Source organism: Hippopotamus amphibius, chromosome 16, assembly GCF_030028045.1.
Source record: "Hippopotamus amphibius kiboko isolate mHipAmp2 chromosome 16, mHipAmp2.hap2, whole genome shotgun sequence".
Lineage (NCBI taxonomy): Eukaryota > Metazoa > Chordata > Mammalia > Artiodactyla > Hippopotamidae > Hippopotamus > Hippopotamus amphibius.
In genome coordinates this window covers 62,686,536-62,713,375 of record NC_080201.1, presented here as the reverse complement: position 1 = coordinate 62,713,375, position 26,840 = coordinate 62,686,536, and the positions used below count along the sequence as shown (strand labels likewise).

Here is a 26,840-nt window from a genome sequence, read left to right as displayed (position 1 = left end):
GTCACTGGAGGGTGACCACATGGTCAACACCCACAGGTATTTCCTCTTGGATCTCTCAGTTTCCTTTGGGGGATCCCTACAATCATCTGTCTGGAGGTGAGGCTGTTAAAGCATTCCTGGAGCTGAGTGGGTGTAGGGAAGGAGGCTGGCTTTCACCCTCTGTTCATTGTGTTTCATGCTTCAGCTTTCCTTGAAGTTCTGGAATCAATTCTCTTTAGGTCAACTTCTCTTAAAAAGTAAATCCCCAATTTTCTTCTAGGTTGGAAGACGGTGTATCAGTTAGAGAAAAAGTCCAGACTGTGGTAACAAATAGATCCAAAAGTAATCAACTGGATTCAAGATGCTAACCTAAAACAATGAAACAAGTAGTTATTTTACCAGCAAAGAACTGCAAATGAAGACATAAACCATATGCAATTCCAGTAAAGCAAAGGAGAGGAAACTTTTATAGAGAAGAAGGGGAAGTTGGGAGGGGCTGTTATAAACAAAAAGTCCATTGGAGGAAACTGAGACTTTGAAGTACAGTGGCTTCTCATTGGCTGAGCTGCTGCCAGGCAGGGAGAAAATTCTCCCCTAGGGATAGTGAAGTAGGCACACTTCCTGTTCGGGAGTGCAGGTATGCTTCTTCCTGTAGGCAATCGTTTGTTTTCTAGTTTCCATAATTTTGTCGACATTTCTTATAATATCAGCTCCTCCTCTCTCACTGCCTTTTTCTTCCTGTTTATGTCCTCTTCTTAAATGTCCTTGCTGTCTTTTCATGAGGTTTCAGGAAGAAATGTGTGTTTTCCATCTGCGTGTCTATGTGAAAGTCCTTATGTCTGTCCTCAAATGCAGCATTCCCAACTTTAAACTTTAGAAGAGTTCACTCTCTTTTGTAAATTTAGTTTTCCACATCCCATGGCACCTCATTTAAAATTTAAAGACACAAAGTGAGATCCAGCAACTCCACTCCTGGATATATACCCAAAGAAAATGAAAACATTAATTCAAAAAGATACATGCACCATGCACAGTGTTCACAGCAACATTAAATAGCAAAGATATGGAAACAACTTAAGTGTCCATCAGCAGATAATGGATAAATAATATATATATATATAATGGAATACTACTGAGCCATAAAAAAGAAGGAAATAATGCCATTTGCAGCAAACATGGGTGGACCTAGAAATGATCATACTAAGTGAAGTAAGTCAGGCAGAGAAAGACCAATATGTATGACATCACTTACATGTGGAATCTAAAAAATAAAAGAAACTAGTGAATCTAACAAAACAGAAACAGATTCACAGATACAGAGAACAAGCTAGTGGTTCCCAGTGGGGGGAGGAGCAAGACAGAGGTAAGGGATTAACAGGTACAAACTCCTATGTATAAAATAAGTAAGCTACACGGATATATTATACAGCACAGGGAATACAGCCATTGTTTTGTAACAATTATCAATGGAGTATAATCTATAAAAATTCTGAAACACTATGTTGTGCCCCAGAAACATATAAATCAACAATACCTCAATTAAAAAATTGTAAATCAAATGTAACTCAATGATACCTCAATTAAAAACACATATAAAGAGCAAAAAAAAATTTAAAGTGACAAAAGTAACGTATCAATTTCAGCAAATTTAGAAAACACATATAAACAAGAGGAAAAAAATATTGACCACCATTCCACTACTCAAAGAACAATACTTTAAAAATATTGGATCATAACCTTCTAGATTTTTCCATGTCCGTGACAGCTCTCCCCATTGTCTGGATCTATCATTTGGTGGTCTCTTCACTCCCCTACACCTCAACCAGATGTGGAGCATGGCTCCCCATGTTCTCCTGAAGGACCCCTTTCCCCCAAAGACATAATGAAGAGGTTGACTTTGCAAAGATTTCAGAGATGATCTTGAGGAGACACTTCACATCAGGTCCTCCACAGCAAACAACTTTCAAATTCATTACAGACCTTTCTCCTCTTCCAATTGCCTTTCTGCCATGCTGCCAGATGGGGATTCTTTTTTTTTTAATTTTTTTATTTTTAATTTATTTGGTTGCCCCAGGTCTTAGTTGTGGCAGGGGGGCTCCTTAGTTGCAGCACGTGGGCTCATTAGCTGTGGCATGCAAACTCTTAGTTGTGGCATGCACGTGGGATCTAGTTCCCTGACCAGGGATGGAAACTGGACCCCCTGTATTGGGAGCGCAGAGTCTTAACCACTGCGCCACCAGGGAAGTCCCAGGGATTCTTTTCTCTTACCTTTTCTTTACAGCGTCTCATTCTCCTAGATTCTCCCTCCTTCCCCTATGACTCTTTGCTCTCAGCTCTGCCCCAGCTCAGCCTGCCAACGTTTCCTGGGGTATAACCCAGAAGCTGTGCTCTTCACTTCCGTCCTGATGCCCAGAAAGACCAACAGTTAGTTCTCTAGGTGACTGCCGGAGAACGCAGGGTGTTGAGCTCTTAGGTGGTGGCTTGAGAGCCTGTTGCAATAAATAGCCATCATTTCCTGACTGTGACTGAGATAGAAACCGTGGGTATATAAGAGCAGAGGATTAAAAACCAGGGGCAAAGCTGCTTCTGCTTACCCTGGAGTCAAGAGTACATTTTAATTTATCACAAACAGTGAAACTGGTGGAAGATCCTTGGAAGAGGCTTCGGGGGGCCACCATGATCCCCCAACTCCTGACCCTGTTCTGCGTTGGTAAGTCTTGGGGGAGGGGAGCGAAAGGTGGCCTTTGCAGATGGTGGGCGGTTGGGCTGTTGGCACAGGTGGAGTTGGTGTGACTTGTGGGGTAGGTAACAGGGTCAGATGGACAAGCAGAGGATAGAAACTTCCATTTCCCGAATACATATCATGTATGAAGAATGTTTCCGGTACTTTGCACACATTTTCCTTGAACTGTTTTCCAAAATTCAGCCAAATTCTTGAACGTCCCAGGGACGTTTTGCATGCGGTCTGCGGCTTGTTTTCTTTCCTACGAGATATTCTTGGAATTGCCTCAGGTTTTCATATGATTATTTTTTAAACAACTCTATTTTACTTTCAAAAATTTCTTTAAAATAAAAATTACTCCATCCCTCTCCTCCCATGTTTATTTTCTATGTATGTGAATCTGTTTCTGTTTTTGTAAATAAGTTCATTTGTGCAATTTTTTAGATTCTACATAAAAGTGATATCATATGATATTTGTCTTTGTCTGCCTTACTTCATTTAGTGCATGTTGCTGTAAATGGCAGGATTTCATTTTTTTAATGGCTGAATAATATTCCATGGTATATATATACCACATCTTCTTTATCCATTCATCTGTCGATGGACATTTAGATTGTTCACTACTGTAAATAGTGCTGCTATGAACATAGGGGTACAAGTATCTTTTCGAATGAGAGTCTTTATCTTTTCTGGATATATGCCCAGGAGTGGGATTGCTGGACCATATGGTAACTCTATTTTTAGTTTTTTAAGGAACCTCCATAGTGTTTTCCATGGTGACTGCACCAAGTTACATTCCCACCAACAGCGTAGGAGGGTTCTCTTTTCTCCACACTGTCTCCAGCATGTATTATTTGTAGACTTCTTGATGATGGCCATTCAGGTGGTACCTCATCATAATTCTGATCTGCCTTTCTCTAATAATTAGCAGTGTGGAGCATCTTTCCATGTGCCTGTTGGCCATCTGTGTGTCTCCTCTGAGGGAAGTGTCTATTTAGGTCTCTGTCCAATTTCTGATTGCATTGTTTGTTTGTTTTTTGTTATTGAGTCGTATGAGTAAACAATGTTACTTTAAAAGACGATCTGTAAAACACTTCTTTTAATGGAAAATAAGTATCTCTCAGGAAAAATAAAAGATAATCATCAGTACCTAGTCAGTGGGGAAATAAAGTAATTCAGGTAAGTTCTAACTAGCCTGGCTTGTAGGCACTGAGCCACATCTTTTCCCCAGTCTTGTTTCTAAGAGACACGGGTGAATGCAAGAAATGGATTGGAAAGACAAATATATGACATCACTTATACATGGAATCTAAAAAAATGATACACATGAACTTACAAAACATAAACAGACTTACAGACATAGAAAACAAACTTATGGTTACCAAAGGATAAAGGGGAGGAGGGGTAAATTAGAGGAGTTTGGGATAACATAACACTATTATATATAAAATAAACAACAAGGTCATACTGTATAGTACAGGGAACTATATTCAGTATCTTGTAATAAACTATAATGGAAACAGATAATTAATGAGGACCTACTGTATAGCACAGGGAACTCTACTCTGCCCTCTATGGGAAAAGAATCTAAAATAAAATTAAAAGAAAGAGTGGATATATGTATAACTGATTCACTGTGCTGTAGGCCTGAAACTAACACAACACTGTAAATCAGCTATAATCCAATTAAAAAATTAAAATTAAAAAAAGATATAGATTGGACACTAGCACCCAGCTGTGCTCTTCTTCTATGTGATCAAGACAGAGAACTGAGACGAGAACGACTTTCTCACAGATTCAAGGTTATTCAATCTCATGTCACTGTCCAACCTAAAGTCATCTTCCATCTCTTAGAAAAATTCTGCAAAAGTAGTTCTTGTCCTTGTTCTGCATTTGAGGAGCCTGAGGTGGACAGCTGAGGTGACTTGTCAAGGCTACTCAGCTGCTCGGTAGAGAAGTGGAATTCAAATTCTGGTCTGTGCAGTTCCAAAGACCCTGGTTTTCCACGGAGCCATACCAGGAAATTTACAAGGTCTTAGTTTGGGGGACTTTGGGACGGAAATGTATGGAGTGTGAACGGAGGGCGGTGTGGCTGAGAAAACCTCGAGAAGATAAGTGAACAGTGAATCCAATATAGGTGTTGGCAATTTTTTTATGTAAAGGGCCAGAGGCAGAGAGGCTCCGTGGGTCACGGGGTCTCAATGCCTGTTAGAATTTGGGGAGGAGGCATCAAAAAGATAAGAGAGGGGAATTCCCTGGCGGTCCAGTGGTTAGGGCTCCGAGCTCCTGTTGCAGGGGACACTGGTTCCATCCTGGTTGGGGAACTAAGATCCCGCAAGCCAAGCAGTGTGGCTTAAAAAAAAAAAAAAAGACAAGAGATAGTGTTGGTGAGGAGGTGCAGAAAAGGGAACTCTCATGCACCGCTGGTGGGCGTGTAAACTGGTGCAACCATTATCAGAAACAGTATGGAGGTTCCTCAAAAAATTAAAACTAGAACGACCATGGGATCCAGCAACCCTACTTCTGGGCTTGTATCTGAAGGAAATGAAACCACCGTCTGCAAGAGATACCAGCATTTCCATGTTCACAGCAGCACTATTCACAATAGCCAAGATAAGGAAACAATGTAAGTGCCCATCAATGAATGAATGGATAAAGAAGATGGGGATGGGGATGGGGATGGGGATGGGGATGGGGATGGGGATGGGGATGGGGATGGGGATGGGGATGGGGATGGGGATGGGGATGGGGATGGGTGTGTGTGTGTGTGTGTGTGTGTGTGTGTGTGTGTGTGTATTATTCAGCCATGAGAAAGAAGGAAATCTTGTGCCGAGACCAGCTCGGCGACTCGAGGTGAGTGACGGGTGCCGCAAGCTTGAAGAAGACACAGACACAGACTGAAGAGAAAAGTGGGACCGGGCGGCTCAAGACCTCTCGGATCAAGAGCCCCGCTGACTCATCCCAGGCTGCTTTTATTGAGTTCGTGGGCTTACATTCTCAGGTTACACTCATAAACAATCAAAGGCCTCACATGACTGAGGCAATTATCTTTGTTTACTTCCTGGGTCCGAGTTGAGCAGGTGTGGATTTGAGCTGGGGGTGGAGAGCAAAACAGCCCTGGGGGCAGGAGACCTCTCTCAGATATTGGGGGTCTGCGCCCCACCCGTGTTGGCCCCTCTGCGACTGTGCCTGTCTTAGGTTGTTCCTCCCTTGAGGAATCTTACCCGTCTCTGGCTAACCAGTCATCCTCTAGGGCCAAACAGGGTGATATAAGGAAGGCTCTATGCACCACCCCTGTTGGCCCCTCTGCGGCTGTGCCTGTCTTAGGTTGTTCCTCCTCTGAGGAATCTTACCCGTCTTTGGCTAACCAGCCATCCTTCAGGACCAAACAGGGTGATATTAGTCTCCACGCCCCGCACCCTCAGCTCCTCCACCGCTCAAGAATCCCATCGCTCGGCCCACATCAAAAAGGTTCCCGAATGTCTTCCCACAATCTTGCGCTAAGTGAGAGAAGTCAGGCAGGGAAAGACTGATACTGTATGATCTCACTTACACGCAGACTCTAAAAACACTGAGCTCATAGCAACAGAGTGGAATGGTGGTTACAGGGGCTGGGAGGTGGGGGAAATGGGGAGCTATGGGTCACAGAGTTAGAAGAGGAGTAAGTTCTGTGGATCTAAGTGTACAGCATGGTGACCAGAGTGAACAACAGTCTTATTTTTCAAAATTTATTTTATTTATTTACTGGCTGCATTGGGTCTTTGTTGCAGCACACGGGCTTGCTCTAGCTGCGGTGAGCAGGGGCTTCATTGTGGTGTGCAGGCTCCTTATCGTGGTGGCTTCTCTTATTGCAGAGCACAGGCTCTAGGTGCGTGGGCTTCAGTAGTTGTGGCACACGGGCTCAACAATTGTGGCTGTAGAGCACAGGCTCAGTAGTTGTGCCGCATGGGCTTAGTTGCTCTGCAGCATGTGGGATCTTCCTGGAGCAGGGCTCGAAACCATGTCCCCTGCACTGGCAGGTGGATTCTTAACCACTGCGCCACCTATGAAGTCCCAATACAGTCTTATGTATCTGAAAGGGGCTAAAAAAAGCAAACTCTCCAGATACTGCCCAGTGGCAACGTCTGCCCCAGTAGAGAACCCCTGCTACAAGCTCACTGAACTCGAGTCTCTCTACTGGTGTTTAGGAATACACTTGTTGGGTCCGTTTGATTCAGATGTGTAAGTAAGAGGGACATGGGGAACAGATAACACTTCGTCCTTCTAAGTAATTTTTTTAAATTAATTTTTATTGGAGTTGCTTTACAATGTCGTGTTAGCTTCTACTGCACAGCAAAATCAGTCAGCCAACATATACCTACATCCCCCTCCTTTTGGATTTCCCTCCCATCTAGGTCATCACAGAGCACTGAGTAGAGTTCCCTGTGCTGTACAGCAGGTTCTCACTAGTTATCTATTTTATACACAGTAGTGTATATATGTCAACCCCAGTCTCCCAATTCATTCCGCCTTCCTTCCCCCTCTTGGCGTCCATATGTTTGTTCTCTACATCTGTGTCTCTATTTCTGCTTTGCAAGTAAGGTCATCTGTATCATTTTTCTAGATTCCACATATGTGTTAATATTTTTTCTCTTCCTGAATTACTTCACTCTGTATGGCAGTCTCTAGGTCCATCCACATCTTTGCAAATGGCACAATTTCGTTCCTTCTTACGGCTAATACTCCACTGTATATATGTGCCACATTTTCTTTATCCATTCCTCTGTTGATGGACATTTAGGTTGCTTCCATGTCCTGGCTATTGCAAATAGCGCTGCAATGAACACTGGGGTGCATGTATCTTTTGGAATTATGGTTTTCTCCGGGTGTATGCCCAGGAATGACTCCAGATATCTTACGAACCCAAGAGCAACAGGACTAATAGATGTCATTAAAACCGACGTGCTTTTTCCCCCCAACCAAGTGGGTTTTGTCATCACTGATGTCTCCAGAAGCCACGGCACAGGGGAGGGGGTGAATCTACACATTCTACAATGTTGACACACTCAGGACACATCCTGGGTGACACACTTGGGTGACAAAGAAGATCAGGAGTCAAGTCTAGTGTCTCTTGTCCTCTCCTCCACCATTAAATCTAGAGATGACATCGCAGGATAGGACAGAAGAATAAGATGGATAAAGATGGCTGGTGGGGAGAAATGGGTGGGTTCTGGGGCGAGATGGAGGGACCATTCAACACCCAGGGGGCACTGTGAGGGGAGAGGAAACTGGGATGGTGAAGGGGGACAGCGTGAGAAATCAGAGGGATGGTGTGGCAGGCCCCCTGGAGATGCCCACGTCCTCATTCCCGGAAGCGCTCCATATGTGTATATGGCAAAGGAGCATTAAGTTACTCATCAATTGACCTTTTTTTTTTTTAATGAAAAAAAATTTTTTGGCTGTTTTTGGGTCTTCGTTGCTGTGTGCGGGCTTTTCTCTAGTTGTGGTGAGTGGGGGTTACTCTGTTGTAGTGTGCAGGCTTCTCAGTGCGGTGGCTTCTGTTATTGTGCAGCATGGGCTTTAGGTACACGGGCTTCCGTAGTTGTGGCACGTGGGCACAGTAGTTGTGGCTCGCGGGCTCTAGAGCGCAGGCTCAGTAGTTGTAGCAGTGCACGGGCTTAGTTGCTCTGTGGCATGTGGGATCTTCCTGGAGCAGGGCTGAACCTGTGTCTCCTGCGTTGGCAGGCGGATTCTCGACCACTGCGCCACCAGGGACGTCCTCATCAGTTGACCTTAATGTAGGGAGTTTATCTTGGACTATCTGGGTGGTCCTGGTGTGATCACAAGGGTCGTTGAAGTAGTAAAGAGAAGTTGAGGAGGAGGTCTAACTTAACCAGTGCTGCTTTTAAAGATGGAGGAAGAGACACAGCCAAGGAATTCCGGCAACCTCTAGAAGATGGAAAAGTCCAGGAATGAACCACCCCACCCCCGCAGCTTCCAGAAAGAACACAGCCTTGCCAATATCTTGATTTTAGCCAGTGAGACCTGTGCTGTTGGTTTCTCTAACTTACAGAACTGCAAGATGCTGTTGTATGCCACTAAGCTGGTGGTAATCTGTCACAGCAGCAGGAGCAAACTAACACATGCTACAAACAGAGGGTGATGCCAAATGTACTTTCAGGGAGGATACTGGGACTGCAGGTGAATAAGATGAGGGGCCTGTCCTCAGCATGAGCCCTGGGATGGCCCCTCCGGGACCAGGAGGTGATGACACGGGCTCACCCAGGTGCCTGTGTCTCAGGGATGATTCTTTGCAGGGCTGTGTGTTGGCCAAGAAGACACAGGAAGAGATGGTGAGTGTTTCTTCATAAACCCTCCTTGATCCTTCACCCCTCAAAGGCCCCACTTTCCCCTCACCCTTCCTGAAATGGGCTTCCTGAGGGCAGGTGAGTGGATCACATCCAGTCCTGAGATCTGCTTCCTTCCAGAGTCACTTCCCAAGCCCTCCCTCCGTGCCTGGCCCAGCCCGGTGGTACCTGCCCAGAGCAACGTGACCCTGCGATGCCAGACTCCCACCAAGGATGTCAACTTTGTTCTCAGAAAGGGAAGAGATGTCTTGGAGAGCCTGAAACCACCTCACTCCACAGAGGGCCTGGCTGAATTTCACCTGACTCATCTCAACTCCAGACACGCTGGCGAGTACTCCTGTGAGTACTACAGGAAAGGGCACCCCCGCACAGGTTCACAGCCCAGTGACGTCCTGCTACTACTGGTGACAGGTGAGGAGGGGGTGCCTTCTCAGTCACAGTGACTAACAGTCTCCCTAGGGACAGGGAATGAGGGGACAACCAGAGGAAGAGAGGGGGCCCGGAGACCGCATCCCCACTGTAGCAGGGCAGGGGGACATGGAGAAAGACAGGGACGGCCCTGAAACCTCGGTTTTATCCAGGGCTCGTAGGAGGGAAAATCTCCTTCCTGGAGTCAGAGAAGCAAGAGGGTGAGATCAGGGATCTGTCATCCCCCACCGCATGAGAAGCCCCTGCCAGGAGAACAGGGGGAATGGGGACCCAAGGCTTCTTCCCGTGACCTCGGAGCCCTCCTTCTCTTGCAGGATATCTGCAAAAACCTTCCCTCCAAGCCCACCAAAGGGGTGTAGTGGCCAAAGGAGAAGACGTGACCCTGCAGTGCCAGAGGCCAGACACTGCAAGTGGGACTATGTTTGCTCTCCTGAAGGCAGGAGCTTCAATGTCCGTACAGCTCCAGAGTTCAGAGGAGAAGAAGGTGGACTTCTCCCTTCGGAACGTGACAGTCAACAACACAGGGAACTACAGCTGTGTCTACTACCAGACAGAGTCCCCTTTCCAGGCCTCACACCCCAGTGATCCCCTTGCGATCTGGGTAACAGGTAAGGTTTTTCCCATCGGGAGAACTACATAGCTGGAAAACCTGCCAGCTGAGGTTCTGTGGCCTGAGGGAGCGGACTGGAGGGAGGTTCTCTGCCTACAAGAGTCTGGAGCTTGGAAAGAATTTGGGAAGAATGGAGTTAGGGCCAGCATCCTGTAGAGTAGTGGAGAGAGTGGATGTGAGTGATGGAGAGTCGCATAAAAGGTGGCTGGGCAGGGGGCTTCTCACCATAAATGGCCAGATGTGCTCTGAAGGGTCCAGGCTTGGTGGGGGGACTTGTAATACCTGACCCTCACTGGGAAAATAAGATACAGCCACAAGGTCATTGCATATGTCCTGGGTGGGGCACCACTCATTTAGACTAAAGTGTGAATGACCCTCTTGGAGTTATACAGAAGGAGGTTCCAACAAGAAGGCAGAGGAGTAGGGAGAATAATAAAGGGCCCAGGGAATACCTTTTCCCAACAGACTCGGAGACTTCTGGAAAATGTTTCATTTTTTTCATACTCCTTTCATGTTCATTTTTTTTTACCTATTTTCCTCACAATCTTGCCTTTTAGCTTCCTACCTAGCCCTTCCTTCCTCCCCTCCTTCCTTTGTTTTTGAAATATAACTTTTTTTAAATTGTGGGAACAACACAGAAGATAAAATTTACCATCGTAACCATTTGTAAGTGTGCAATTCAGTAGTGTTACGTACACTCACATGGTTGTACAACCATTACCACCATCCATCTCTGGAACGCTCTGTCTTGCAAAACTGAAACTCTGTCCCCATTAAACAACCTCTCCCCACTTCTCCTCCCCCAGCCCCTGGCAACCACCATTCTACTTTCTGTCTCTATGACTTCGACGACTCTAGGTACTTTACGTAAGTGGAATCATACAGTACCCGTCCTTTCGTGACTGGCTTATTTCACTTAGCATAATGTCCCTCAAGGTTTACCCATGCTGTAGCCTGTGTCAGAATCTCCTTCCTTGTTAAGGCTGAATCATATTCCATTGTACACATACCGCATTTTACTTATCCATTCATCCACTGTTGGACGCTTGGGTTGCTTCCACATTTTGGCTGTTGTAAGGCTGCTACAAACGTGTGTTCGCATATGCAGGAACAAATATTTCTTTGAGACCTTATTTTGAATTCTTTTGGATTTACACCCAAAAATGAAGCTACTGGATCACATGATAATTCTACTTTAATTTTTGAGGTATCTCCATACCATTTTCCATACTGTCTGCACTATTCTATATCCCCACCATTGGTGACAAGGGTCCTATTCGTTTCTGAAAGGGATGGTTTTTGGCCCTTCTGTAATAGGATTACTTTTATTTTTATTTTTTCCCTCAGATCTTTATTGGAGTATAATTGCTTTACACTGTTGTGCCAGTTGCTGCTGTACCACAAAGTGAATTGGCTGCATCTACACATATGTCTCCATATCCCCTCCCTCGTGAGCCTCCCTCCCACACTCCCTATCCCACCCCTCTAGGTTATTACCAATCACCAACTTGCTCTCCTTATGCTCTGCAGCAGCTTCCCACTGGCCATCTACTTCACATTTGGTAGTGTTTACACATCAACGCCACTCTCTCACTTCCTCCCAGCTTCCCCCCGCACCCCCATGTCCTCAAGTCTGTTCTGTACATCTGCATCCTTTTTCTTGCCCTGCCACTACGTTCATCAGTACCGTTTTTTTAGATTCCATATATTTGCGTTAGCATATGGTATTTGCTTTTGTCTTTAGAGTTACTTTCGAGGGCTGAGTTTGTTCAGAACAAAGAGAGAAAGAGAAGCCTTTTAGAACCAGGTATCTTCCTGCATGCGGGCTGCATTTTTCAATACTGATATTAGGACCAATTGTAACTGTGAGGGGCAGCAACCAAAGATGCCAGAATTTTTATTTTTTTTTATTTTTAGAAGTATATATGTTGTTTTTAAATCCTTCATTGGTTGGTGTATTTCTTAGCACTGAATCTTTACTTATTTGGCCACATCGTGCAGCAAGCGGGATCTTAGCTCCCCGACCAGGGAATGGAACCCACACCCCCTCTAGTGGAAGTGTGGAGTCTTAACCACTGGACCTCCAGGGAAGCCCCAGAATTTTTAAAAAGCACTTGGGGCAGGGATTTGGGATCCCTGAGCAATGCCATGATCTCTCAGGCCAGAGAAGGCATGAGAACAGACTCTGAAATCAGAAAGAGCTCTGGCATTTCTATCTGTGAGATATCCTGCAAGTCATTTCTCTGTACGCCCTTTCCCCATCTGTAAAATGGGAGATAGCGATGCAAACAGACCACCCACACAACTTCTATGAGAACTAAAGATGAGGTAAGTAATCAATTACGACGAGAATTTTGATGACAGTATTTGTATTAGTCAAAATACTTGATTGCAAGCGACAAAAATCTACCCTGAAGTAGCCTAGAAAAAGTAGCAGGGGGGTGTTCCCTAGCGGTCCAGTGGTTAGGACGCGGCAGTGTCACCACCCAGGGGGCAGGTTCAGTCCCTGATCGGGGAACTAAGATCCTGCAAGCTGCATGATGTGGCCAAAAAAAAAAAAAAAAAAAAAAAAGGAAACAGTAGGGGGAATATATGGGCTCATGGAATTAAAGGAATCATTCAGAGTTTCTCAACTTGGCACTATTGACATTTTGAGCTGGATAATTTTCTTTTTGGAAAGGAGGAGGAAAATGCACCCGGTGCATCACAGGGTGTTTGGCAGCATCCCTGACCTCTATGTGTCCCCCTTCCCAGCTGTGACAACCAGGAATGTCCCTAGACATTGCCAAATGTTCCCTGGGAGGCTGGATCATGCCTGACTGGAAGCCACTGGGACAACAGAGTAGTAAACCGTGGGAGATGCACGGATGCACTTGACTTCAGGAGTTAAGAGTGGGGACTGGAATTCTGCCTGGATTCTCTTCCTCTCTGACACTCGTTTGTGTCCTTACTGTGTCAATTTCATTCTCTTTTAGTCTGGCCTGGCTTCCTCTTTTGGGCAGAGAGCATGGCCTTCAACTGCTGAGTTCAGCAGCTCTGCTCCTGGAGAGGAAAATGACCCTCTCTCCCAGACCCAGTTCAAAATTCTCTCTCTCTCACACACACACACACACACACACACACACACACACACACACACACACACACACACACACACACACACACACACACACACACACACACACACACACACACACACACACACACACACACACACACACACACACACACACACACACAGTGCTGGGGAGGGACTGTGAATGGTTCTGCTCAATTCAGCCTCCGAGTTGATCATGGGGGATATTCATTTCACACTTATGCAAGAAAAACCCAGCTCCATCCAGGGTGACATGAATGCAGAGCGGGCATAAGCATTGCCTAAAAGAAAGAGGGGTGCTCTTCTCTGATGCTGTGGTCTGAATGGTTGTTGAAATCCTAATGCCCGATGTGATGGTATTAGGAGGTGGGGCCTCGGGGTGGGGGGCAGGGGCAGGTGATTAGGTCAGGAGGGCAGAGCCCTCAGGAAGGAGATCAGTGCCCTCATAAAAGAAACTCTAGAGACTTAGTTCCCTTCCACCAAGTGAGGACACAAGGAGAAGTTTGCAACCCAGAAGAAGACCCCCACCAGACCCTGCCGGCACCCCGATCTCAGACTTCCAGCCTCCGGAACAGAGAGAAAAAATTTCTGTCATGTATAAGCCACCCATCCCGTAGTACTTTGTTTTAGCAGCCCTAATGGACTGAGACACTACAGAATCACAGACCGCTAGCCACAGGAGGAAGATTCCAAGGTACAGATGCTAATTTGGAGACCACTGGCAACATCAGGTGAAGGAGAATTTTTCTGTCTACCCCACGTTGGGGCCAGGGAGCCAGGGGTAAGGTAGGGAACCCACCTACCGAGGGACACCTTTCCTGCATCCATGAGCCGTCTACCCCATCCTGTCTTCCAGCTCAATGCGAAGGATATCCAGCGACCCCTCCAGGGACAGATAAGGGAACTGGGAAGAAAGGGAAGAGCATAGTCCCACTCCCTGGAAAGATGTGAAAGGGCTCTTATTTTGCAAATAATTACAACCACTTGGATTTTAGTTGGACCCAGTAACTAATAACCTCTTTCCCCACAGATTACTTAGCCTCTCTCTGCCTGAGTTTCCTCATCCGTTAAATGGGGTTGAGAGTAGCACTAACACACCGGACTCGTGGTGAAGTTGCGATGGGTTATTTCACCCAGATCCTTTGCACACTGTGTCTTGGTGCACAGCAAATGCCACACACATACTTGCTACTGTGATCATTACAAAAGACCCGAACTTCTCCCTCTGAATGCAAAAACAGCTTTTTAAAGAACCGCAGTCTTCATGGGAGATCTTCCAGGAAATAGCAGACAAAAGAACGTGTGTATCTCTTTAATGATAGCGGTAAATATTCGAATCATTATTAACTATGAATATTGGTAGACAAGTATATGACCTCTTAAGGTCCTCCAGCTTCTAAAAAGGCCAAGGGGTATGTGTCTGTCTCTTTAACTCAGTTCAGTCACATGTGACAAGGTTAAGCACACACGAGATGGTCTCTTTAAAAAAGGATGATAAAGTAGGGAGGGAAAACAGGAAGAAGGAAGACACAGTAAGTTGGATTTGCTCCCCATTGAAGGGAGAACTTTAATTTTTAAAGATTTTTTTTAAAAATAAATTTATTTATTTATTTAATTTATTTACTGGCTGCGTTGGGTCTTCGTTGCTGCACAGGGGCTTTCTCTAGTTGTGGCAAACGGGGACTACTCTTCATTGTGGTGCACAGGCTCCTCATTGCCGTGTCTTCTCTTGTTGCGCAGCACGGGCTCTAGGTGCATGGGCTTCAGTAGTTGCGGCACATGGGCTCAACAGTTGTGGCTCACGGGCTCTAGAGTACAGGCTCAATAGTTGTGGTGCACAGGGTTAGTTGCTCCATGGCATGTGGAATCCTCCCAGAGCAGGGCTCGAACCTGGGTCCCCTGCATTGGCAGACGGATTCTTTACCACTGCGCCACCTAGGAAGTCCTTTTTGGACCATTTTTAAAGTCTTTATTGAATTTGTTACACTACTGCTTCTATTTTTTTATGTTTGGGTTTTTTTCACCCCAAGGCATGTGGGATCTTAGTTCCCCAGCCAGGGATGGAACCCACACTCCCTGCATTGGTAGCGCAGTCTTAACCACTGGACCACCAGGGAAGTCCCAGGGGGAACTTTTAAATTGCTTTGGGTTATTCAACAACCGGTGAATGATTTTAAAAAATTCCTCTATTTCTTGAGATATGAAGAAGAAACCTTCAGTTTCTTGCTCGATGATTATAAATATTGCTGCCTCTGACATGACTCTGCTGATGTCACAGCTCACCTGGAATGACCCAGGAAGCTGTTGTCAAGCTCACTCCAGACCTTTCCCGTCTTCCATCAGCTGCTACTCAAACCCTGGCCACTGTTACCAAGGGAAACAGGTGGAGGAAGAGAAGAGGATGCCTTTGGAGGCCAGATGATTGGGTGCAGGTGCATTGATAGACGACTGAACATTGAGACCAAGAGTTTCCCCCTTGGGATTTGCCAGAGCCTTTTATAAGCCCCTCGGTTTCACGTAGCTGTTGTAGGACCAGAACTCTGAACCTGCTGCTACCCCAGTGGAGACGTGAGGGTCACCTGACTGGCCAAGGCAGGAGGCAGAGACAAGGTGGGTGGCAGTAATCCTGACAGAAGTAAAGGAAAGAGAAGTCACTGACCTTAGCCTCATCCTTTAGTTTCCTCAGACCACTGGTTCTCAATGGGGGGACATTTTGATACTTGGTGACATATGGCAACGCCTGGAGATGTTTTTTTGGTGGCTGCAGCTGGGGTTGGGGAGGATGCTCCTGACATTTAGGACACAGACACTGGGGACGCTGCCACGCACAGGACCCCCCTCCCACAAAGAATCCTCCAGCCCCAAATGTCAACAGTGCCAAAGCTGAGAAACCCTGGGACAGATCCGCTGTCTAGTTTCCAGTTAGACATCAAAGTTCTTGATGGGGATTTTAAAGATGGAGACCTTACTCTCCTTCAATTCTTGACGCCTCTCATTACTTAAAATATGTGCTCCAAACTAGCAGCTCTTCAAGAAATATTTAATAATAATACTGGCTGCCTAACTTGGCATCATCCATCTTCCTTTAAGGTCACAGTGTTCCCCTGCCTTTATTCCAACGTTCAATCTGTCTCCAGTTTCCCAGTCTGGTTTCTTCAGAGCCAGGTCCTAAGAATGTGATTGGTTCATGGGATTTGTCCATCATTTTTGAACTTTGAACAAGACCAATGTGGTCCCTGGTTGAGCAGAAAGCAGAAGGCAGCGATGGGAAGGGCTGAGTTGAGAGGAGGAGGTGATGACAAACAGCATCCCACTTCCTGATGGCAGCTGTGAGATGAAAACTAAGATTGGTACAACAAGGAAGTGCAGAGCTGGAGGTGGTACCCAAGGGAATAAGAGGAAGTAAGTGGTTGGGGGTGAACTGTGACATTCTGGGGCCTGCTGCCTTCTTTGACATACAGGCTGAAAGGGGGGCCTTCAGACTGTCTCAAGTGTTGGATTTTTCTGGGTGTTTTTGTTTTTTTAAATAAATTGATTGATTGATTGATTGATTGGCTGCACTGGGTCTTCGTCACTGCACACGGGCTTGCTCTAGTTGCGGCGAGCAGGGGCTACTCTTCCTTGTGGTGCGCGGGCTCCTCACTGCGGTGGCTTCTCTTGTTGTGGAGCACGGGCTCTAGGCGCACAGGCTTCAGTAGTTGCAGCACATGGGCTCAATAGTTGTGGCTCGTGGGCTCTAGAGCACAGGCTCAATAGTTGTGGTGCACAGGCTTAGTTGCTCCATGACATGTGGGATCTTCCTGGAGAAAGGATTGAACCCGTGTCCCCTGCACTGGCAGGCGATTCTTAACCACTGCACCACCTAGGAAGTCCTTTGTTTTGTTTTTTGTTGTTGTTTTACTTTTTGGCCACATCACACGGCATGCGGGATCTTAGATGCCCGAGCAGGGATTGAACCCGTGCCCCCTGCAGTGGAAGCATGGAGTCTCAACCACGGGACTGCCAGGACAGTTTCCTTTTTTGGGGTGGGGGGTGAGGGGGGACTCTTCTGTTTTGGACAATGCCAAGAGGTGGGGCCAACAGGCTGTGGATAGTAAAGGCAGTGAAGAGTGATGTGGCGGGTACCACCACATCAGCATCGCTGACTGCGGTCCTGACCCCTGGCTCTGCTGCTCACTAGCTGTGTGACCTTGGGCAGTTTCTTCAAGTTTTAGTTCGCTTATCTATTTAAAAAAAAAATTGGAGAAAAACCCGCTCTTGCTCTATCTTAACGTCTCTGTGCAATAAGGATTACAAAACCACCTTGTGGCTCTGGGGAAGACAGATTAGGTATGTGAGTCGGCACTCAGTACGCTTTCGTTTGTGTTGTTACTGCTTTGTCTCCAGAAGAGCTGCAGAAAATGGCTAAGATATTCTGTTTGTGGCTCCTGGGAACCATAGGCACATCGGCTTTAAGAGAATCTGCACGTCCAGCTGGATTGACCAGGGTTCTCCAGAGAAACACAACCAACAATATATATACATACATATTCCCACATATACACATACATGCACAGTTGACCCTTGAACAACGAAGGGGGTTAGGGGCACTGAGCCTCTGTGTGGTTGGTCCTCTGTATCCATGGTCACAACGCATCTGAGGTTCTATATCCCTGGATTCAACACATGTTGAATTCTATAGTACTGCAGTATTTACTATTGAAAACAAGTTGCCTTAACTAGAGATGATCATACTAAGTGAAGTCAGAAAGAGCAAGACAAACACCATATGATGTTACTTATACGTGGAATCTAAAATATGACACAAATGAACCTATCTACAAAACAGAAACAGACTCGTGGACACAGAGAACAGACTGGTGGTTGCCAAGGGGCAGGGGTTAGGGGAAAGATGGAGTGGGAGGTTGGGGTGAGCAGATGTAAGCTTTTATACACAGAATGGTTAAACAACAGGCCCCACTGTGTAGCACAGGGAACTATATTCAATACCCTGTAATAAACCATAACGGGAGAGAATATTTTAAAGACTGTGTGTATGTGTATAACTGAGTCATTCTGCTGCAAAGCAGACACTGGCACGACACTGTAAATCAATGATACTTCGATAAAAAATATTAAAACTGAAAAAAAGTTGCCTTTTCCAACCCATATTATTCAAGGGTCAACTTTTTATCATACATACACACATTTTATATATATATATCTCCATCCTATATATAACATCTTATATGTATATACATACCTTACCTATAATATCCTACATATATAATTTATAAAATATAAAATATATATCCTGTATAAGATTTTTCTTTTGAGAAATCTGAAACTACCCAAACAGAAATAATAACAACAGTCACACATCTACCACCCAGAAACCTAATTGTTCACTATTTGCTCCAACTTGTTTTCTTTCCACAAGGAAGTCCTCTTTCCCTTTCAACACTAGTCCTAGTATTTTGCTCTCTCCAGTAGAAACTTCTACCCTGAAGTTCGTGTTATCATTTCCGTGAATGTTATACTTTTACTATATAGGCACGCCTCTGTAAATAAGATACAGAGCTTCAAAAATTATACATCAATGCTATAAATATTGTGATGGATGTTCTGCAACTTGATTTTTTTTTTTAACTGAAGAATTCTGTCTTCTAGGTAAAAATGGAGGAAAGTCTTCCAAGAGAGCAAAAACAGGGTCGGGTAAGAGAACAAAGCTTCCCGGGACATAGAGTCATTCAAACGTGGGATGAGGCTTCCTTGTGAAGCACTGAGGTATTGACTACCGGAAAAGCTCTTTAGGAGGTCTGTCTATATTTTTGGTGATGCCCGATGATTGTGGTTCAACGCAAGGCATTTCGCGGTGGGTAGGGTTAGTGTCGGAGACCTGCCTACTTATTAGCTTGATGACTTTGCCAATCTTACTTCAACTCTCTGATCCTTAGCTTCTGCGTTTGTAAAACGGGAACCGTTCTCTCTCTCTCTCCCAGGATACTCATAAGCAGAAGATAAATGTAGCGAGATCTGTAGCACATGACAGGAACTCAATCAGTGGTAGATCTATCTAGGCATCAGGACACGTCTCAGGAAACCAAATCCCTTGCCCTCTCTCCCCAGTGACCACTGGAATCATCCTCACTGCCGTCTTCACCTTGCTCTCCTTCCTCGCCTGCGTCCTCATCTACAGATACAGCCGGTGCCGTGAGTTCAGGAAAACAATGGCTAAAGATCGGGGTGGGGGGATGGGAGAAACAGAAGCAGAAGGTTCACAGCACAGGATTAATTCTTTTTTATTCTCTCTCTCTCTCTTTTTCATCCCAGGACCAGATCCCGACAAGAGGACCAAGAGGTACAGCTACTCAGAGAATCCCATCAGCCAACGCTCAACTCTTCCACCATGGTTTCCTGGACTAGAGGAGACTTTCTTTCTGGTCCCAACCTCTGGTGTGCCGCAGACCAGCTCCAGGGACCGTTCCCAAGTTTCTCTCCATCTCCTCTCTGCTTACAAACATCCTCCACTTCTCAGAGTTCCTTCCTTGGTTCCTTTCCGTGTGGACCACATCGCCCCCAACCCCTTCCTCCTCCTCCCTCTCAAGACTTTCTGGAGCATCCGAATGACTTCGGGAGCTTAAGGTGGCACAGGAGCTGGGAGTTAGCGGAGAGCATGGGGTTTACAGAGACCCGTGCCACCACTTTGCTCTGCCTCGCACCTCCCCCTACCCAAATGACCCTGATAGCTTTAATTCATCTCTGATACATACACTGTTTCTCTCTCAGCTTCTGCTCTTCCAAGGATCCTGAAGAAGTGGTGATGAGCAGTCAGCCTGGGGAAGAAAGTGGTGGTGCGTACCTGTACATGGGCACACGTGTGGCTATCTGTGTGCATGTGAGCACGTGTACTTGAGTGTACATGTGGGTCTGCATGTGCGGGTGTGCAGGTGTGAATGTACACATATGCACGCAGCACCACACACACGTGTGGAGGTGTGTACGTCTCTATGTGCGTGGGAAGCATGTACAAACCTGTGTTGTGTGCACATACGTGTGGTTTCCATGTTCGTGTGCATGCAAGCGTGGAGGGGTGCATGTGTTCATGTGTGTTCGTGCACGCACGTGTGTGTGTGGGGGTGGGTGGGTGGTCAGTGTGCACCTGCCCCCAGGGGTGAAGCAACAGCAGAATCTTTCTCCTCCCAGAGGTACCTGCAGCTGTGAAGAGTGGCTCCCCTGCCTTGGTGAGTTTCCATTTCGTTCTGTCCATGGTTTGAGCCTCTGCTTCAGCCACCCCCGCCTTCCTCTCCACTTCAGGAGCACCTGTTCTGGACTCTTCTATGCCTTCTCTGGCCACGGGCCCCCTCATCCCATGACTTGCTCTTTCTGAGGACATTTCCCCATCGGTAAAATGGGACGAAGGCTGCCTTCTTCGTAGGAGTAATGGGAGGGCTTCCTGAGCTCACTTGAGGCTATTATTATCATAACTATCTGGGTGACCTCGGGCAAGTGATCTCCCACTCTGAGCCTCAGTTTCTTCATCTGGACAATGGGGATAATATACCTCGCCTCTTGGTGCCATCATGGAAATATGGCAAGATCCCTCTGAAAAGCACCTACCACAATGTATCACACAGATCACAATATATCTTCATATATCCAGCAGTTATAAATACTAACACTTATTTCTTCCTTTATAATTCAATTTTTTAAAAATTGCGGCAAGATGCACATAACATAAAATACACCATTTTAACACGTACAGTTTGGCGACTTTGGGTCCATTCATAAATGTTGTGCCAAAAATCACCATGAACTAGTTCTGGAACACTTTCGCCACCCGGGAAGGAAACCCCACGTCCTTTTAGCAGTCTATTTCCATTCCCACCTCCCTGCCCCCAGCAGCCGCTAATCTGCTTTCTGCCCTGCGGCGTTTGCCCCATCTGGACAGTTCACGGGAACACTTATCTTGATGGCTGTTTGCATGAATTCTCTATCACCGCCTAACAAATTATCATCAGGCTTGGTGGCTTAAGGCAACATCTGTTATCTCACCGTGTCCGTGGGTGAGGGATCTGGGCGTAGCTTGGCTGGGTCCTCTCACTCTGGGTCTCACAAAGTCACAACTGAGGTGTTGGCCAGGGCAGATGAAGGCTTGACTAAGAGAGAACCTGCTTCTACACTCACCCAGGAGGCTGTCAGGATGCGGTGCCGTGCTGGCTGCTGGGCAGAGAGCATCCTGGCCACGCGAGCCTCTTGATGGGGCAGCTCTTCACGTGGCACTGGCTTTACCAGGGTGAGCAAGAGAGAGGAAAACACTGAAAGGCGAGCAAGACAAAGTCACAGGCTTCCACAACCTAGCCTTGGACGTGGCATCCCGTCTTGTTCAATGTATCCTGTTTGACAGCTGCAAGTCACATTCAAGAGGGGAGGGGCCTCATGAGGGCTTGAGAAGTACAAGGCTCTTGGGAGCTCTCTTGGAAATCTGCCTACCTCATTAATATGGTCGCTAACTCTTCACAGTCAAATACTGCTACCATACTTGTTCCTTTTCTCCTTGCTTGCCTTCAGGATGAAGGATCCCAGGTTTCAACTGCTGAAGAACCCCAAACTGACCTGAACACCAGAGCTCTAAGTGAGGGTCCTTCCAGCCAAATGCAGGAGCCCGTGGAACCCTATGAGTACTCGATCATTAAGACATAGCCAGAGAAGATGTGGAGCGGGGAGGGAAGAACTTCCAGCAAAGAATGGACAATGATGCAGAGGCGCCTGGGGGACTAGGCAAGTGGGGGGTCTCTTTCCTCAAATCCCCAATGAAGACGTGTTTCCTTCTTCCAAAGAATTTCTTTTAAGTGAGATGTATTATTCACATAGGGTAAAACGCACAAATCTTAAGTGCACAGCCTCCGTGACTCACTCTACCTACCTACCTACCTACCTACCTACCTACCTACCTACCTACTACCTACCTACCTACCTACCTACCTATCTATCTACCTATCTATCATCTATCAGGACTTCCCTGGTGGTCCAGTGGTTATGACTCCTCGCTTCTACTGCAAGGGGCACAGGTTCAATCCCTGGTTGGGGAACTAAGATCATGCATGCCCCCAGCACGGCCAAAAACCAAACAAACAGACAAAACCACTGTTTTCTATTCTATTCTTTTTTTTTAAGCTCTTTACTGGAATATAATTCCTTTACACTGCTGTGCCAGTTTTTGCTGTACACCAAAGTGAATCAGCTGTATTTATACATATATCCCCATATCCCCTCCCTCCCAGGACGCCTTCCCACCCTCCCTATCCCAGCCCTCTAAGTCATCACCCATCATCAAGTTGATCTCCCTGTGTTACGCAGCAGCTTCCCACTAGCTAGCTATTTCACATTTGGTAGTGTATCTATGTCAATGATGCTCTCTCACTTCCTCTCAGCTTCCCCCCACCACGTGTCCTCAAGTCCATTCTCTACATCTGCATCTTTATGCTATTCTATTCTATTACACCATCTATCTATATATCCATTCATCATTCCACCCATTATCTATCTCCCTCTCCCTCCATCCCTTGGTATAACCAACATATACATAAAAATATACAGCAGTCCCAGCACTCCAGAAGGTTTCCTTGTGACACCCCCCTGTCCACCACTGTTTCCTGAGATCACTTTTTTTTCTTACTTCAATCACCTTGGGTGAGTTTTGCCTGTTTTCTCACATGCGTTCACAGAAATGCAATCACATCATATGTACTCTTTCGTGTCTGCCTTCTTTCACACAGATGTGCTCTTTCTGAGATTTATCCCTGATGTTACATGTATCGTGTTCCTTTTTTCCTGCTGAGTATTATTCCACTGTGTGTTTGTCTCACAGTTTGTTTATCCATTCTCCTGCTGATGGACATCTGGGTTTGTTCCCAGTTCGAGACCTCTATGAATAAAGTTTCTATGAGCATCCTTAGCTACGTCTTTGCATGTATATACACACATGTAGCTCTTTCTCTTGGATTATACCTAGGGGTGGAAGGACTGGGTCAAAGGACAGTTGTATGCTTCACTTTATTAGAAACTTCCAAACAGTTTTCCAAAGGGCTTGTACCATTTCCTGCCACCTTCTTGCTACATGCTCAGTGCCCTTCTCAACTGCCAAAATTCTGTTTCCATTCCCTTGCTTCCATAAAATTGTCCCATGACCTCACATGAGCTTGTGGGCTGGGGTGGGAGAGGGTTTCAACTAGCGTTCACTGCTTCAGTCAGAGCCTGCGATGATCTCCAATGACCCTCGCTCCTGTGTAACCCCCTCCATGTGGTTTTGGTGACTTGCTTCCCATCTACAATATGGTGAAGGAGACAGGATCTCACTTTGGTGGTTACGTTACCTAAGACTGTAACTTCCATCTTGATAGCAGCAGACTCTCTTTTACTACCTTCTTGGATTGCACACCTTGATGACGGCAGCTGCCACTCTAGAAAAGCCCACGTGGCAAGGAACTCAGGGTGGTCTCTAGCAAGGAACAGAGGCCCTCAGTCCAACAGGCTGTAAGGCACTGAATCCTGCAAACAACCATATGAGTTTGAGTTGCATGATAAGGAATTTGGCTGGGGGACTTCTCTGGTGGCACAGTGGATAGGACTCTGTGCTCCCAATGTGGGGGGCCCGGGTTCGTTATCTGGTCAGGGAACTAGATCCCACCTGCATGCTGCAACTAAGAGTTCACATGCCGCAACTAAGGAGCTGGTGTGCTGCAACTAAGAAACTTGTGAGCCGCAACTAAGGAGCTCATGAGCCACAACTAAGGAGCCTACAAGTCACAACTAAGACCTGGTGCAACCAAATAAATAAATAATTTTTTTTTTAAAGGAATGTGACCGGTCTTTGTACCTGGTACCTGGGAGGTAACCTGTCAATGCTTGCAGTCTCTCCTAACAGAAGTGTCTCTGTTATTCACAGTGAGCCCCGTGGACCACACATGAGTTTATAGTAATGAGATGACTCAGGATGGTGGGGTGACTGATGATTCCAGAAAGACCAACCATGTGATCAGAGAGCTGGAGCTGTGGGCCAGATGCTCTGAGTCTGGCCTCTGGGGAAGATGGTGCTGGAGATGGATTCAATTGTGTGGACGATGACTCAATCCATCATGCCCTTGGGATGAATCCCAGTGAGGGCTCTGGACACTAGCGCTCAGGGAGTTTCCTGGTTGGTCCACACTGATGTGCTGGGTGGGGAGGGGGATGGGACACATTTGAGAATACAGGAAACTTCACTTTGGGGACCCTCCCACACCTCACCTTCTGTGTCTCTTCATTTCACTGGTCCTGATTTGCATCTTTTATAATAAAATTGTCATTTTAAGTATAAGGATTTCTTGAGTTCTTTGAGTGGTTCTATCAAATTCTTCGATCTAAGGCAAGTAGTGGGAACCTCCAGGTTTGCAGGCTGTTGGTCAGAAGTGCAGGTGGCCCAGGAGCACCTGAGTTCGCAGGTGGTGTTTTGGGGTTTTTTGGGTTTTTTCTTAAATTTATTTATTTATTTATTGGCTGTGTTGGGTCTTCGTTGCTGCACACAGGCTTTCTCTAGTTGCAGAGAGCAGGGGCTACTCTTCATTGTGGTGCGCAGGCTCCTCATTGCGGAGCCTTCTCTTGTTGCAGAGCACGGGCTCTAGACATGCGGGCTTCCGTAGCTGCGGCACATGGGCTCAATAGTTGTGGCTCACAGTCTCCAGAGCGCAGGCTCAACAGCTGTGGCACATGGGCTTAGATGCTCCATGGCATGTGGGATCTTCCTGGAGCCGGGCTTGAACCCGTGTCCCCTGCATTGGCAGACAGATTCTTAATCACTGCGCCACTGAGGAAGTCCGACAGGTGGTGTTTAAAGTGAGGGAAGTCTTGGACTTCCAGGTGGTCCAGTGGTTAAGACTCCAAGCTCCCAATGCAGTGGGCCTGGGCTCGATTCCTGGCCAAGGAACTAAGATCTCATATACTGCATCTAAGCCCAGATGCTGCAACTACTAAACATGAGTGCTCTACAGCCTGCATGCTGCAACTAGAGACACCTGTGCACTGCAACTAGAGAGTCCACGCATAGCAACTAGAGAAGCCTATGTGCCCCAACTAGAGAAGTTTGCACACTGCAATGAAGACCCAGCACAGCCAAATAAATAAATAAAATTTAAAAATAAAGTGCCATGCCTTACCCTGTGCTAACTCCACGTCGTGAGTGTCAGAACCACACTGCTGCTCAGAAATGGATCCCTCCCTGAGCTTTCAGATTAGACCCCAGCCCTGGCTGACACCTTGACTGCAGCCCCTAGAGAATCCTGCTGGGTTATGCCTGCCCTCCCCGCCCACAGAAACTACGCAATGATAAATGTGTTGCTTAAGCCACTGAGATTGTGGTAATATTGCTACAGAGCAATAGATACTGTTACACAGCTAAAGGGTCACACAGGCCCTACTGTGCACCCTTCCACAGAACAGTGCTGAGCATGGAAAGAGCTTCACGTGGGGTGAGATGGCGGGGAGCACCACATGATTTTCTGGGAAGGGAACGGGTTTTTCAGACAGACTGATCTGGGTTTCAATACCTGCACCTGCCTCTCCTACTTCTGTGTCTTTTTTTAATAAATAAATTTATTTATTTATTTATTGGCTGCGTTGGGTCTTCATTGCTGCATGCGGGCTTTCTCTAGTTGCTGTGAGTGGGGGCTGCTCTTCGTTGTGGTGCGCGGGGCTTCTCATTGTGGTGGCTTCTCTAGTACGGAGCATGGGCTCTAGGCGCACAGGCTTCAGTAGTTGTGGCACGTGGGCTTAGGTGCTCCGCGGCACACGGGATCTTCCCAGACCAGGGATCGAACCCGAGTCCCCTGCATTGGCAGGAGGATTCTTAACCACTGAGGCAACAGGGAAGTCCCTCCTACTTCTGTATCTTTGAGCAAAGGAACCTGCCTTGCTGCACCTCAGTTTACATATCTCATTAATTCAGTCCAAAGAAATTTTACCCAATACAATTTGGCAGGAAGCACATGGGTTCACCTGTATAGTAAAGCTGGCAAATTGGTCAAAATGTAGATAACTTGATATTTACATTTTTAAGTTGCAGAGACATAATTTTCCTACCAGGGGACACAAAAATCAGTGAGGGTGGCTCAGTAACCCTATACAGAGGAAAAGGAAACAGAAGTTTACAGTTTCGGACCTTCTGATAATTTCATTTCCTTGAGACACACTGGCTAAGTAAGAGCCTGTGAGAGAATATTTCCAGGAGACAAAAATGATTTTAAGTGCAGAAACCATGGCCTCACAAAATCACTGCAAGTCCCAAAGCACCATATGTGGTACCATGTATGACGGCTATTTGAGGCCTCTGCTGTGACGGTTGATTCCAGCAGGTATTGGTCTAAGCTATTTTGCTGACATAGAAAGTACCCCCTGACACCGACTCCTGGTCATGGACTGAATCATAATGATTAACAGTGTTGCTTTGTAACCACGGGTCCAAGAAATTCTGGGGAGCTTTGTACCAGCTTGCCAGCATTGTTTACTGGTAAACAGGAAAGCAATGATTTACACTTGGTCCTGTGAGACCCCAGAGGGCTGGCAATGTAGCAAGAATATACCAACATGACCATCAGGGAATAAGAAACCCCAGCCAAGCATTCACTTTGGGTTTCCTGGTTC

The 26,840-nt window shown here is 46.4% G+C and overlaps 1 protein-coding gene across 1 annotated transcript; it reads left to right on the top strand.

The window, feature by feature from the left end:
• Nucleotides 1–2,655: 2,655 nt before the first annotated feature.
• On the top strand, nt 2,656–19,807 carry LOC130838176 (T-cell-interacting, activating receptor on myeloid cells protein 1-like). The gene is made up of 8 exons (XM_057710917.1): nt 2,656–2,689; nt 8,998–9,033; nt 9,169–9,459; nt 9,792–10,085; nt 18,834–18,878; nt 19,293–19,376; nt 19,497–19,524; nt 19,702–19,807. The coding sequence occupies exons 1-8, from the start codon at nt 2,656–2,658 to the stop codon at nt 19,805–19,807; spliced, it is 918 nt and encodes a 305-aa protein (XP_057566900.1).
• Nucleotides 19,808–26,840: the final 7,033 nt, after the last annotated feature.

What these genes read in the sequence shown, in the direction of transcription:
- LOC130838176 (XM_057710917.1), top strand. Translation starts at nt 2,656, where the DNA reads ATGATCCCCCAACTCCTGACCCTGTTCTGCGTTG. An exon ending in AGAAGACACAGGAAGAGATG is followed by an intron (nt 9,034 to 9,168) that starts GTGAGTGTTTCT and finishes GCTTCCTTCCAG; the next exon opens with AGTCACTTCCCAAGCCCTCC. An exon ending in CTACAGATACAGCCGGTGCC is followed by an intron (nt 19,377 to 19,496) that starts GTGAGTTCAGGA and finishes TTTTCATCCCAG; the next exon opens with GACCAGATCCCGACAAGAGG.